Source organism: Trichoplusia ni, chromosome 3 (genome assembly GCF_003590095.1).
Source record: "Trichoplusia ni isolate ovarian cell line Hi5 chromosome 3, tn1, whole genome shotgun sequence".
Taxonomy (NCBI): Eukaryota; Metazoa; Arthropoda; class Insecta; order Lepidoptera; family Noctuidae; genus Trichoplusia; species Trichoplusia ni.
Genome location: NC_039480.1, coordinates 19,439,729 through 19,455,379, shown reverse-complemented (window position 1 = coordinate 19,455,379; position 15,651 = coordinate 19,439,729). Strand labels below are relative to the sequence as shown.

The 15,651-nt window shown below is 39.1% G+C and overlaps 1 protein-coding gene across 2 annotated transcripts in view; it reads right to left on the bottom strand.

The window, feature by feature from the left end:
* LOC113492304 (LIM domain-binding protein 2) overlaps positions 1–15,651 on the bottom strand; it is a 40,055-nt gene that overhangs the window by 7,126 nt on the left and 17,278 nt on the right. The window contains exons 1-6 of one of the 2 annotated variants that reach the window (XM_026869749.1): positions 10,586–10,852; positions 8,726–9,180; positions 3,914–3,989; positions 2,531–2,633; positions 1,436–1,608; positions 479–679 (exon numbers count right to left, since the gene is read on the bottom strand). In XM_026869749.1, the coding sequence (XP_026725550.1) occupies positions 479–679; positions 1,436–1,608; positions 2,531–2,633; positions 3,914–3,989; positions 8,726–8,877 (705 nt within the window). In that variant the 5' untranslated portion in view covers positions 8,878–9,180; positions 10,586–10,852. Of the gene's footprint in view, positions 1–478; positions 680–1,435; positions 1,609–2,530; positions 2,634–3,913; positions 3,990–8,725; positions 9,181–10,585; positions 10,853–15,651 lie in introns of those variants that run through there. The other variant, XM_026869750.1, reaches the window with a different exon arrangement.

The following is a 15,651-nucleotide window of genomic DNA, read 5'->3' as shown; positions in this document are numbered from 1 at the left end:
TGCGCGCGCTGCTGAGGTGTGGGCGAGATACGTACAGCGGAGTGTGAGGCCGCGCAGCCCGCAGCCTCGTGTGGGGCTCCACAGCAGCCTCGCCGCAGGTCCCCCCGTGGTTGCTCGCGTTTCCCGAGGGGAACAGCAGAGGCACTAACGCTGACCAGCTGTTTATGTGGTCGGGCGGGAGGACGCGGTGCTATGGGGCATATAGAGGTAGGAGTGGGTTACCCTGAGGTAGTTGAGCGTGGAGTTGGTGATGCCCTGGCGCGTGATGTTCTTGGCGAGCTGGTCGAGCGCGGCGTGGTCGGGCGGGAGGACGCGGTGCTATGGGGCATATAGAGGTAGGAGTGGGTTACCCTGAGGTAGTTGAGCGTGGAGTTGGTGATGCCCTGGCGCGTGATGTTCTTGGCGAGCTGGTCGAGCGCGGCGTGGTCGGGCGGGAGGACGCGGTGCTATGGGGCATATAGAGGTAGGAGTGGGTTACCCTGAGGTAGTTGAGCGTGGAGTTGGTGATGCCCTGGCGCGTGATGTTCTTGGCGAGCTGGTCGAGCGCGGCGTGGTCGGGCGGGAGCACGGCGGCGCGCGGGATGAGCTCGCGGTGGGCGCGCACGGCGAGGTGCCAGGACTTGATGCGCATGAGGTCGTCGAACGTGAACTCCAGGATCAGGCGGCCCTCCGTGCACACCTGCCGCAACGTACGTGTGTCAACAACTGGTTGCCGCGATCAAATCGACTACCAACTCAGTACAACTGTGGTTGCCGAGCTCAAATAAACCACAGCAATCATTATTCAAACGGACATGAGGATCGAACCCCAAAGGACAACTTACACAGCGATTTTACCGTAATAACCTAAACCACTCAGTAAGCAATACACTTTACAAGTGGTTGCCGCGATCTAATAGACTACCAACTCAGTACAGTTATGGTTGCCGAGCTCAAATAAACCACAGCAATAATTATTCAAACGTACATGAGGATCGAACCTCAAAAGACATCTCACACAGCAATTTTACCGTGATAACCTATACCACGCAGTAAGCAACACACTCTACAAGTGGTTATCGTGATCAACTCAACGACAGTCATTACTACTTAGCTATTCGTGCAAAACAGAGGTTCCACAACTAATTTTGTTAACGCGGTTGGCCCGTAGATGGGAGACCATCGTTGCTTAACGAATCCCTCCATGTTTCGGAAGGAACATTAAATTGTGGGTCCCGGCTGTTATTCTTACATCTTTGACAGTCGTTACAAGTAGTCAGAAGCTAGAAAAGACTGACAACCAGTCTAAATAAGTATCGTGTTGCCTGTAACTGGGTTGAGGAGGTCAGATAGGCAGTCGCTCCTTGTAAAACAATGGTACTTGGCTGAAACCCGTTAGACTGGAAGCCGACCCCAACACAGTTGGGAAAAGGCTAGGACGATGATGATGATATACCTTAGTGAACATAGGTTTCCCATGGTGCGTGACCATGGTACAGTGGTCGCAGTCCAGGGTTATGCTGGTGTTGTGGAAGGACTCCTTGGGCTGGCGCATCGTGTAGTACAACTCTGAGACGCCGCCCTCGTATATGCTACGAAAGTAGCGGGGGATCAACGTCCTGCCTATCGCTGGAAAGTTAAATGGAATATATTAAATACAGAATTATTAATTTTCTATAGTATTTCTGTAGTTCCTATGGTACAAATCGAAAGTGATGGAACTGGAACTATAAAATCGGGTTATGGACTATCTGTGTAACAAAATTTATCCTCAAAAAGTAAAGAAGACAAAAAACATTCAAGTTACGTAGTGGGGGCTACAACATCACCTGCTAGTAGAGAGCATAATTGTAAGTGACATCACACGAGATTTTAAATCACTGTATCGTCTTTATTTTTTGTTTACGAGATAGAAAATAAGTATCCAATATTTTTGTAAAGCTGTTTGACGGACTTAACAGTTTTTTTTTTTTGGCAAATACCCTATAACGATCGACTCCATGATAAATAAATATAAATAAATACGGAAAACATCAAATATATTGTTCTGAACCCAAAGTAAGTTGCTAAAGCACTTGTTTTATGCAATTCAGATACAACGAAGGAACCACAAACACCCAGACCCGAGACCGGGGATCGAACCCGGGACCTTAGAGCTAGCGACACCTTTAAACCGGTGAGTACGCCACTCGACCAAGGAGGTCGTCTTTAACAAATCGAGTCATTTATTTTTTTACTAACTACTGGATATGCTGCAAGTATTGCTACAAACTAAATACACATGTTGTATCGACATATCTATATACTAATATATAAAGCTGAAGAGTTTGTTTGAACGCGCTAATCTCAGGAACTACTGATTCAAATTGAAAAATTATTTTTGTATTGAATAGACCATTCATCGAGGAAGGTTTTAGGCTATATATCATCACGCTGCGACTAATAGGAGCGAAGATACAATGGAAAATGTGGAAAAAACAGGGCAGGTATAAATCATAACTTATATCTTCTAACCACGCGGACGAAGTCGCGGGCAACAGCTAGTACTTACTATATCTCTTGGGTCCATCTTCTAAACAGAATGTGAGTGTGAGCGTGGCGTCGTCCTCGAAGAATTCTGTCGCGAACGCATCCCACCACAGGTTGTCAGAGTCCTGAAACGTTTCAATGTATAATATATTAATCGTCTACTTTATGTGTAAAATTTTCGTGTCTCTTCTACTACTAATTTGAAACTGCTTGACCGATTCTTATGAAATTTTGCGTACATATTCGGTAGGTCTGACAATTACACGACGCAGTAGGCTTACTGCGTTGTAATTAACTTTAAAACGAAGTTAACTAACTTAGAACAGTGCTACGACGTAGTTCCCTTCCATGACGTTACAAACTACGTTGGTCTTTGTAACGGAGTACTCATATATGAGAAGATGTAGTTTATTATATTCGGCTGGGTCTGAAACTAGTCGGGCGATCCCCATGGATACGCGTGAGTAAACCGTTTTATAATTAATACGTTACAGTATTAATTTTCAAGATGTTCGCGCAGTCAGTACGTCACGAGCTCTCTCCTAAACTTTAAACCAGTTTATCTTAGACAAATTGTATTTTTTAGGCTAAGTCAAGATAACTTGTACATTTGTTTGAAAAATTTACTATCTTTCCAACTAAAACCCTTTTTTAACCCAATGCTGTCATATTCCTTACACTTACGTATATAAACATTATATCAGAAAACAATACACCAGCCGAGCTGACCGATACTCAATGATTCAGGCCCTCTTGCACGCTTCATGCATCTTTCAGGACGAAAGTCACTTTAGTACTTTAAAATACTATGTTACCGAGACAGTCTGACCTTTTGAAGGTCGAGGTTACGTGCAAGTGTATTTTTAACAGATTTGAAATAAAGGAAGTTTTTAAATCAGCTGGAATGCTTTTTAGACTTCTCTAATTAAACTTCTTTAAAAATAACTTCCGCGCTAGCGAATTTTATCTTATGTCGGGGGCTTTCAAATCACATGCAAAATTACACCTAGATTTGCAAGAAGCATTCGTAGACTACACAAATGCTTGTCGTGCGCTTGTATAGAGCCCGCGCCACATCGGGTGAGAGAAAGAGATGCCGTTTTAAGGCTGCGCTTTAGCCAGAGATGTGCGAGGTTGCATAGCGAGGGATGTGTTTGTAAAGAACCAATAGAACCGCTTCATTTAAATCGGCTCGGTCAGCACAGCTCTGGTGGAAACGGCTCAGCGGACATCCTCGCACGACACATTTCCATCGCACATTTGTGAAGGAAACGCACCCTAAGCCGTGTATTGCTCTGTAACGCTTCTAGAATCATAGCATTATAACTTTAAGACGTGTTGTTAGACTGTCAATTCTATACTAGGTTATAATAAACAGTAGTAGTGTAATGATAATAATACTAACCTCTGTTCTCTGTTGTAACCGTTTGTTGAGCTCGTAAACTCTGTAGTCTGGTTGTCCAAAATATGGAGCGTGCCGCCTGGAAAATACAGAAAACATATCATTAGTTACAATTTTCAAACACAAGGCATAATGTATAATAGGAGAATCTGATTTAAAAGAGTAGTTGTTGGTTTAGTGTTACTACACAAGGGCAGTGTACAAACACATATGCAGATCATTTCTTGGACTGGACCTTTGCCGAAATTATCAGAAAATCGGGAAAAGGCTTTGCTAGCCCGCATGGTAGGCATGCATGCATCGATTAGCTCAAGAAGTTTTAATTTTATGTCACTAAACACAATTTCTTCTTAGGGTTCTAGGTAGAACAATAACAGTTTTACTACAGACATAAATAATGGACAAGTGGTTGCCGCGGTCAGAATGACTGCAACCATTCAATTGGTTGTCGTGAAAAGAAATGTTAATATAATAATAATAATAGTTGATACTAAAAAAGGATAATTTGACGCCCAAAAACACAGCATAAATGTGACATAATTAGGTAAAACACAATTATATGTCCCTATTAAAAAAATAGGTGTTTTTATTGCAGGTGGGGAAGAGAGACGCCGTGTCGTGCTATCCCGCCTACAGACTTGACATAATATTTCTTAATTTTTTTTAGTAACTATCGTAAGACTGATTCATTATTAAATGATGCAACGGTTTACTGACGCATATTTATTGGGAGTGCCCGACTCGCGACTAGTTTGACTTGCGACCCCACCGAGATGATTAAGGACTCCGGTTGGGTCCGAAACTAGTCGGGCATTCCCGATAAATACGCGTGAGTAAACCGATGCATCATTTAATAATATTACTTGTAGTCGAGGCAATAAGCTTTCATGGTTCTAGGAATTGTCTATAATAGTGTTACAATCACACGATGTGTGTTTTATCTAGTTTATCAAATGATGACGTAGCTCTGACGTCATGGGAAGACTTACGTCATGGACGAATTGGGAAAGCAATTGTATTTGTATGGTTTCAGAGTGATTGCGTAGTTTTCTTTGAGGTTTGTGTAACTTTAAGGGTGTATTGTATGTTTAAGAAGGACTAAAAACATGTTTTTTACAAGTATTTGTTGTCATTCACCATTTTTACCTGTACCTTTGTCTATTATCAAATCTTACTCGTTAAATTTGACATTTTTTTCGATTTACCATTGAGATAAATATTGGGAATTTTTGCGAACTTTGATCCAAAATCTACTAGGGATTATCTACCATCCCACTTGTATGGGGAGCCGTCATACCCATACCCATAACACACCCTTGAAAAAATTTCAGATTTTTGTTTTCCGCGATATTTACAGAAAACTATGACACCAGCCTTTCTTATTAATATAACAGCATAATTTTGAGTCGTATTTTTCGGATTATGGACTCAAACGGTAAAACTTACTGACTGACTAAACTTACTCTATCATCAGGCGGTATCTTACAAACCGTGATGGCTAGACTAGACAGTTCAAATTCACAGATTATACATACTTCAAACGACCGTAAGTGGATGGGTGACCAATATTCCGATTTTAAGCAACATTATTAAGCCCATAGAAAAACTTTCAGGCCCCCAAGATACAAGCTTCTTCTAAGTTTAAGGACCACTGTCGATAAATATAATGAAAATTGTTACTTTTATAATTTTTTTTTAGCCGATTCGTAGAGAATCTTCAACATTGCAATTCCAAATAGCATATACCGTATTTTTTACACAGCATAGCATGACAAGTCCTTGTAAATCGTCTTTAGTCTTCTCCAATCACATTATGGACCGAGTTTGACCTCTTTAAAGAACAACGGCACATAAAAAACCACACTAAGGAGTTTACGATTGATTTTACAAGCTCTCGACACGGCTGGCTGAATTGACACTGTAGTCTGAATACCTAGCTGTGTTATCCAGATTTTTAGAGGTACTAGATTTATTATCTTTATAAAATGATCCCTTTTCCCAACCATGTTGGTGTCGGCTTCCATACAAACAGTGTTTTACAAGGAACCACTGCCTATCTGACCTCAACCTAGGTAACACGATACGTCTTAGTTAGACTGGTTATCTGACTTTCTAGCTTCTGAGTACCTGTAGCGACTGTCAAAGATGCATGAATAACAGCCGGATCCTGGTCAGTCCGTGGATGGGACCATCTATGTCATTAAGAGTTCCTCTGGGTATCGAAAAGCATGTTAAATTGTAGATCTCGGCTGTTATTTACACATCTTTTAAAGTTGTTACAGGTAGTCAGAAGCTAGAAAGTCTGACAACCAGTCCAACTAATGGGTACCGTGTTACCCTGGTTACTGGATTGAGGAGGTCAGATAGGCAGTCGCTCCTTGTAAAACACTGTCAATCTCCCGTCAAGGTTATCAATAAATCCTCAAAAGAACCTTAACTTACGTATTGTTTTTAATATGAAATGTTACTTGAACATGGTGTTAACTTATACAAGTGAAGATGATTTATCTCGTTGCAAGCCTTAACAAGAATTATGCATTCTTGTAGAACAATTGTCGGTGTGTACGTAACATCCTGTTTTACAGTAAATTGGAGGTAAATGCTTACTCTTTGTTAGTCATGGTTACCTGGTGCTTAGCTAATTAAGGCGTCGACAATGTTATAGAAAATTTCTTATATATAGGACTGGCTTTTCTAAAAGTGAAAGTGACTTTTTGTGATAAGCGATATTAGAAAAAAATAATTTGTTGATGGGTAACTTTACCTAATAGTAAGTGACATACCATCTTTTTACCATTGGATGTGCTAGGACTAGAAGGAAAAAATATGGAAACCATATTACTAAGGTCTCGTTGTATGTAATCAGGGCCCCGATTCTGCTATTTACAACGGCCGATGAATAAATGGCAATTGAAATTATTCCTAACACAATAATCGAAGATATCTTGAGTGTACCATCCCGTACTGAATTATTGTGTAGGAAAAATGCTTAGGAGAATACGAAAGTGTAATTTAAAGACAATTTTCATTCATTCATCGGCCATTGTAAGTAGCAGAATTGGGGCCCAGGCTGTATCTCGTGATAGCTGTGACAGTTGTTTTGACAGGTGTTGCCGTTATAACAACAATTAGAAATAGTATCTAAGCTCGAATTGGTTCTTTATTTTTTTTAATTGGATGGGTGACCATCTTTGCCAAAGATGCATGAATAACAGCCGGATCCTGATCAGTCCGTGGATGGGACCATTTATGTCAATAAGAGTTCCTCTGGGTTTCGAAAAGCATCTTTTGAAAGTTGTTACAGGTAGTCATAAGATTGAAAGTCTGTCAACCAGTCTAACTAAGGGTATCGTGTTGCCCAGGTAATTAGGTTGAGGAGGTCAGATAGGCAGTCGCTCCTTGTAAAACACTGGTACTTAGCTGAATCCGGTTAGACTGGAAGCCGACCCCAACATAGTTGGGAAAATGCTAGGATGGTGATGAAGGAACCGAGTCTTACACGCGCTTGTCCGATTTGATTTTTGAATGTCTGTTTTCCTTTGACCAATTAGTACAGAACCCCGAATTATCGCAAATCTCGCTCTTAACAAGTTTTTCCCTTAGAAATGGAAAATGGACAGAAATTATAACACGCAAACTTATCTATTTATCTTATAGTACCATCTTATGCGTTAAAAAGATATCAATGTTAACTTTAAGATAAAACCGAAAATGTGATAAGAGCGCAAAATCTCAAACTCTAATCAAGAAAGTAATTTAAAAGGAAGGAAGAATAACGTAAATAAATGATAAAGATGACGTTGAAGTACAAGCGGCAGTGATAAATTGAGGTTAAGCTACGCTTGACGAGGTCAGGTCGTGGATGCGTGACAAATTTGTGATTCTGAGAATGGATAGGGCGAGAGTTTAGACTGAAATTTAAATCTGAGAATGGATAGAGCGAGGGATTAGACTAAAGCTTAGGATGAGCGAGGTTTCCTGACATAATGGGGGTTCCTCTTAAAGTACCATATTCCCACTTAAGAATTTGAAAAGTACCAGAGACTCTAACGACAGTCTTTTTTGCCAGAGCTTCCGTTCGCTTAGCTGTCGGCAGTCATGGAAAAATATCCGTTTAAGGGTTTTCTAGCCAAAGGATAAAGAAGAAAAAATGGAAAACACTATTGCTTAGGCTCCGTTGTCAGTCCGTCTGTTACTAGGTTAAATCATATGATCAGTAATAACTAGTCAGTTGAAATTGTTAAAGATGATGTATTTCTGTAGCCGCTAAAACAACAGGTATAACAATTTGAAATCGAGGTAAAGCAACGATTGAACATCGGTGCGGTCATAAATTCGATAGGTGATCAGTTCTTTTGAAAATTTCTTTTTCTCTTTCCTATTTACGAAACTGTGTGTAGTTAGTCCGAATTGCACTTGACCGACTTATAATTAACTGTCTTCAAAAGGGGAGAGGTTTTCAATTTGTCTGTATTTTGATGTTTTTCTTTTAGGTTACTTACTTTAGAATTTCGGACTGTATAAACAAATTCTTTTTCATCTTTTGGTCTTGTACACAATTCATAAACTTTGACTCGGTACTTTCGTTTTAGTACATTTATTGAAGGTTCTCTTACTTTAGTTGTTAAAACTATATTGTTTGCTCAATTTTGGGCTATTACCGTCAAAATTTTGTCTTTTTTTAAAACGGAAATTGGTACAATGCCCCCATAACCGTTTCTAAAAATATCCCAAAAATATTGCATAAGTCGTCACTTTTTAACGCGATACAAAAATGTACTAGGCTATCATAACGAGAAGGAGTTGACCAGTTACCTAAAATAGGGGTCCGGTATCGGGTGGTACATCGGCGGCGGCGGCGGCGGCGCGTACTCATGGTACTGGATGTGCGTGGGGTGGTGCGGCGAGAGATGGTGGTACTCGCGGTACTCGCCCTCGCCGCCGAGCGAGCCCAGCGCCACCGGCATGTAGGCCACTTTGTCACCGCGCCATCGTCGCGTATGAAGCTCTTATTGTCTCTAAGCGCCTGGTACTTTCGATGCACTGAGATTGGTTTTTTTCACTTATTTTTGTTATACACTGTTTTTTATTTTTAGTATCGTTTTTTCTGCACTATAAAAGCAGATAAATACCTATATATTTTTAATATTTACTATAAATAATTTAGTAATAAATAGTTTTTTTTTTAAATACACACTATAGTTAAACTTTGGGCACTTTGGTTTTTGTAACACGTTTGTTTGTAAAAAAAAAAACACTAAAATTCACATCTGGAATGGTTTAAAAAAATACTATATTCGATGTAAGAACTTGAGAATTGTACGCGGCGCGCATCACGGTGAGCGACTGATAAAGCATTTCGAATTTTGCGCGCGGGAAGTGTCATAGTACCGTGGAACGTCCTAAATCCTTTATATACTCGACGTTGCTAAGCGAATGTGTGCCTAAACGCTAAGAGTTAAAGGCGATAAGCACGAAATGATCGCGGCACGGGCGGCGGAGCGGCAACGTCGCGTCAGCTGGCCGTGGTACTAGCGAGACGCGTTCGAAAAGGTCAACATCGGTTACTATTTTTTTTTCATCCCACCGGCTATTTTAGTTGGCTTTGTTTGTTTTTTTTATCATTGATATTATATTGATTTTTAAGTTACGGAATGCGTATTCGAATAGTTAGTTCGAAAACATGATATCCAGTTCCGGTTGACGCGGCATGTATCGATTTTTATACGAAGAATGTGTGTATTCAATTTCATAACAGACTGCATAGGCTCGGCCGCGTACTATGGCGATCGTTTCGCTGATAACGCCGGAATACAGGCCACTATTGTTATAATGAGGCTAATTATCGATATTTTATACATCGGCGTGGAATTATCATATATAAAAATAATTTATTCAAGAAAAAATAAATAATAAAAGACTATTGTTTTCACCGCGGCAAGGCCTCGGAACGCACGCGACGTTGCCGCTCGGCCGTTCGCGCCATACTTTTTACTGTTTCTTAGCACATAGAAACGCTCATTACGCTGGCACGCACACAGACACCGCTTATATTGTTGTATCCGCAGTACATAGTGCAAGATGGTATATAATGTACATTCCGCGACGGTAGATATGTAGGTAAACTACGTCGCTCCGTACAAATCAAACATTACAGTCTATAAATAAAATGCAGACGTGGACACGAAACGTGCGCGCATCTGCGTTTGTTTGGGAAAATTATGAAACCCGAAAATGGCGGGTGGGACGTCACTGACGTGTTATTTAGTTTTTTTTTTCTTTCGTTGCAAAGCGACGCTGTCTCGTCAAGTGCCGAGCGCGTGGGAAAGTTTTGAATTTCGAATTAGAAAATTGGAACATCGGACGCCGGTTTTCTATTTAAAAATAATTTGCAAATCGTTTTATAATAATTACAACTCAAATTGATTCTTTTTAATTAGGGTAATTAATTACATGTTTGGTGTTTACATTAAATTTTAAAACTTTTATAGTATCAACACGAATATTTATGTAGTTGTTACAACATTAACAATTCACATTCGAGTCGAATCGCGAGCCCAAGGATGTTGCCTTGACGCGTTATCTAGATACACTGATAACAACACAAAACAACGCGAGCACAAGAAACGGGCGTCCATAAAACAATATTAGACAAAAACGTCGCGCTATACCGACATGCAATTCAGAATGTATGTCACGTCGAGTCATTGACTTCACTAGTCCAACACGTAAACCTAAACACGTGTGCTGAAGGAAACCGATGGAAACTAGAGCGATCGAAGCACGTCCGATGCACCCGGCAGCGGCTGCACTAATAACCCCGCGTAAACATTATAAAACGTATCGATTCGTAAAATAAATAAATAATACAAAGAGATTTTGAATGCACACTGGTTAGTTACCGGCGCGACAGCGTACTGCACCTATGTAAAGTACATAGCACAAGTGCCGTCGCTGTGACGATTGACGGACTGTCAACGTTCGGGCGTTTCCGTGCGCGCTCGTGCGGCGTCGGCCGGCGTCGTCGGCGTTGCGGTCGGTTGTTGGGTCAATCACTTCGTTTAGAATTTACAATTTACAATGGCCGACTAGTTTTGTCAAGTGGCGAGGTAAGGTCGCTTGATAAGAATGATGGATTTGTGAAGTAAATGCATATTTGTCAGTTTTAGAGGCCAAACTAGTTTTGTTGGGAGCGTCTAATGTAACGTAGACAGACTGTGAGCTCTATACCGCGCTGAGAGAATATGTCTAGTTGTGATGTGTTCAACAACGCTCCCGCCATTTTTGATTTTGGTTCAATTCGTTGTTTCTTTACCGTACGTAAACTATATTTTCAGTTCTAATGTAATGTAACTAAAAAATAGCTCAATATTTATAGATTTTCTATGTTTCTTCACCAATTCTAAACTGTCCTTTCCAAGTCATCTTAGTTTCATTAGATTTCTTGCAATACCCAGTTCCGAATCCTGGCAATTAAAAAATACGACTTCCGTAAACTTCTTCCAAAGCCACAATAAGAAGTCCAGTCAAGTCACATTTAACATAAAGCCTTAACGCTAAACAGATCGTCCCTAATAAGAGCAACAAGTCCAGGTCACGTGACTTCATGTCATTGCCATACAATTGAACGATTTTCTGTCATTTTTAACTTGAGGTAGAGTTATTTTTCTGTCAGTATGTTATAATGAGCTGACGGTGTACCACCACGTTTTGAAGTAATATTATCATGTTTATGGATGGTTACAAATTTAATTCTTGTTTCGCGGGAGATTTTAGACACCCAGACTCAGGACAACTATTCTTAGGTCACATATAATTGTGTCTTACGCGAGGATTGAAACCAGGACACGTCGTAAACAAAAATTCTTACGACTCCAAGAGAGCGTAATTAACAGCAACCAAATATTTCTTGAACTATATTATAAGAGAAGGTGATTCGTTGAAGGCACTCCGTATCAGTCAATCGATCCTGTTCGCCGCACCCTTGACTCGCATAGTATCTGACTATAATAACACTAGGTTTGTAAACTGTCTTAATGATGCCCAGGGCCCAAGGTTTGAACAGAGTAAGGTCAAAGACAACTAAGGGGAAGACTCTTCACAACCACTCCTCCTGAAAGAGCTCTTACTTAAAATCAATCAAAAGTCATTCATTCCAATTAGACTACTAAGTAGCACTTTTTGTAGGTCAGGTTACATTGGACAGGACCCAGTTTCGCCCACCCTACACCGCTTCCTAAATACTTTTGCTGTGAGAGAAGAAACGGAGCAACAACGCCCCAGCAACATGTAACATACTATACTAATACCAGGTTCGTTAACTGTCTTGATGATGGACCAGGGTTTGAACAGAGCAGGGTCTGAAGACAACTGTTTATGGGAATAAGGGTTTCTACACCAATTCCTCCATGAAGTTCAAAAGGACTGTCTTGCCAAGGTCGCGTAGAGCATGCGTGAGCGATCCTATGCCTCTGAATTGGGCAATACGTTATTCGACAAAAAAAAATATTTTGTCTGTCAGACAGAGTTCAGATAGACACGACTGAAAAGATTTGTTGGACCATCTTTTAATTAACTAAGGCTGAGTTAATATAATGTCTAAATTAAGCACAAAAGGACAAGTGGGATGAGTTGGAGAATCAAAATATTTATTATTTTGACCTTTTCTCTTCCCATATGGAGTTTATGGTATAAGATCCCACCATTGATGTACCTTCAACGGGCTGGTTAATGGATTAATGGTATTTTATATTTAACTAACCGTGGGCCAGCGGGCCCACAGAATCATAAAATCGAGATAAAATTTAAAATAAAACTATCCTATGTGTTTATCCTGGGTATAAACTATCTGTAAACCAAGATTCGTCGACATCAGTTCAGTGGTTTTTGCGTTAAAGAGTAACAAACAGCGCGAAAGTTTGTATGCATGGAGCATACACACTTTCGCATTTGTAATATTATTAGGATTTTGACCTTCTCTCGTCCCATATGAAACCTTAGGTACTGAGGGCGAGTAGACGAAACTCCCCAAAAAATTCTATTTTACCCAAGTCGAGACAAAGCTATACAGATCACTGTACAACTGACAATAGTGTGAAAGTCGGTGAAAGTCCGTCTGATGCTTCAGTGACGCCGTCCATCGGTGTCGCGCGCTCATATTCAGTTACACGACTTTAGATTGTGACGATGGCCTGTGTTATAAAGAAGTTTAATAGTTTAATAATAAGTTTATCTCACCAAGTAATCAAAATTATGTTACAAATATCTTAAAAATATAATTGCAAACAATACAACGTAGGAGCCTCTGCAGCCGAACTAGGACAGGCCCTGTATCTCAGCCTGCAGCGCCAACTCCTTGACTTTTGTGATACAGAAATGAGGAGAACTAGGATAATGACTAGGTACCCCTAAGTTAGACAAGTACTTTCGTCTTTTTCTGAATAATAAAAACCTATTACATTGACGTAAGTTTCATATTCAACTTAATTTATGATTATTTAGGAGTAAAACACACAAACTCACAAACAGTCATATTTCGTTATCCTTAAGCATAGATTAATGTCAAAATTACAAATTACAGTAATTATTTAGCGGTTTTGACATTATTATTAATTGGATGTTCATTTAACAATTTGTTTGAGTATAATGTGTTTCAAATTGACAAAAAACCGCCAAATGCTTCAAAAACAAATTTCCAAAAAAATCACCCTTCAAGTTAATGACTTTACCATGGGATGCTTAACCCCGATATTATGCTCCAAAAAAAACGGACATGAATCTGTAACAGAATTAACTGTCTAGCTTTCACGGTTCATGAGATACAACCTGGTGACAGACGGTTGAACTAAAGGTCATGTAGCCTTAGTCATAGAATTCTATTTTTACACTTTTTACTGTCTATTTTTTTTTAACTGTATTTAGTATTATTTATTTTGTTTGCTTGTTTGTTAATAAACTGGCAACTTTAGCCCGACTAGGCTAGCGGTGAATACTTATCTGATAATCTAGATTCCTTATATTGGAATCTAGAATTGATCTTAGTGAGCTAGCGGGATGATCAACGCTTCATAAGGATGGCCTATTGCCCAGCAGTGGGACATTTTGAAGCCTCCAATATTCTTTCTTGCATCCATTCATTTTATATTTTCTTAGAAGCTATAATTACCTGACTCGGGACTTGAACCAAGGACAACATCAAATAATGACAAGACTAAACACTGGCCGTTAGGAAAACAATTCTATTTCCAAAATACACTATTTAAAGAAAAAAATGAATTCCTATTTCGAAATAAATTCAAATATGGAACGATCATCTATCGAGAGGGAGCGAGCGAGGTTGTTGATTTAATTCATTAGCGCGAGGGAGACAGGTGCAGCGGCGTGCGAGAGAGATAGTAGCATAACGAAGTATTAAGAGGACTTTACATTGAACTTTTAGCAGTTCAGCTTACGCAGATCATGTAGCAGTTCAGCTTACGCAGAGTAGCATCAAAATTATTATTTTTTATCTTTTATTCTTAGATCATATAAAAATGCATGCTAAAGTTTTATAAATTGAGAATAGATGGGATTCAGACAATACTTTTAATTAACAGTAAATGTTTTGTATACTGTTTAGAAATTAGTTTCTGAAACCACTAAGCTGTATAAAAAATACAAATGATGATGATAAAATTCATCGAAATCGGTTAAGCAGTTCTGCCTTGAAACTAAAACAATTGACAACTGTACTAAGACCTTCAACAGCCAATGCAATTCGGTATTTTCTACTTATTAAGAATTTGAGGGACATTTTCCCAAAGGCAAAGCAAGAAAAGAATTTGTTTTATTTAACGAAAGTAATCTAAAAATTCAGAAATAATAATAGCTTAAATAAGTCTAGTCTTAGACTGAAACACGGCGTGAAAACAATCTAGACCGAAACTGAATAAACTAGGTCAATGTTAAGCTGACTAATTAACTTACAAGTGTTTAGGCTAATTACGGAAAGAGATATGGCTTCCATTTTAGATAATTGGTTATTTCTTAATGAGTTAATTTAATTTTATAGTTAATTCAAGATTTTTAAAATCATTTAATGATTTTATTAGTAGAGTGTTGGTGATTATATTTACCTACTCAAAAAAAGGCGGATTTTCAAATTGACTGTACTTTCTTTCTATTTATTTACACCTGTCAATTGAATTCTGAAAATACAGACTGTAGCACTGTAGCAATAACAGCTATTTTAATTAGACATAGAAATGGTAATCATATAAAACAAAATTAAAAAAAATTGAACTGAAACTGAAACTTTTGAAAAAGCTTAATATAGCAACACGAACGAATAACCCTGAATTTAAGAAAAGCAAGTGTTATCAATCAAGAAATATGCGCCATCTCCAAAAACATCATCATGAATGGTTCAATATTTAATCACAATAAAAAAAATCCTTACAATTTAATTGAAAAGCAACATCTTCCACATATTTTTCAAATATAACCAAACTACCAAAACTTAAAAAAAAAACGCTAACATCAAAACTCCACATTGAACAATCCCCTTAACAATGAATGAGTGAAAGGTATAGACGTGCGAGAGAGACAGGTGTACGCAAACACAACGCGTCAGAGCGAGACAGCGACAGTCTGTTGACGTTGTAGTAGATGAGATAAGGGGCTATCAGCTTGAGGCGCGTTCGAACGATGTTTTTTACTTGAATACTTTCGTGACAGCTTCTTGTGGCAAGTGTTACGAAATT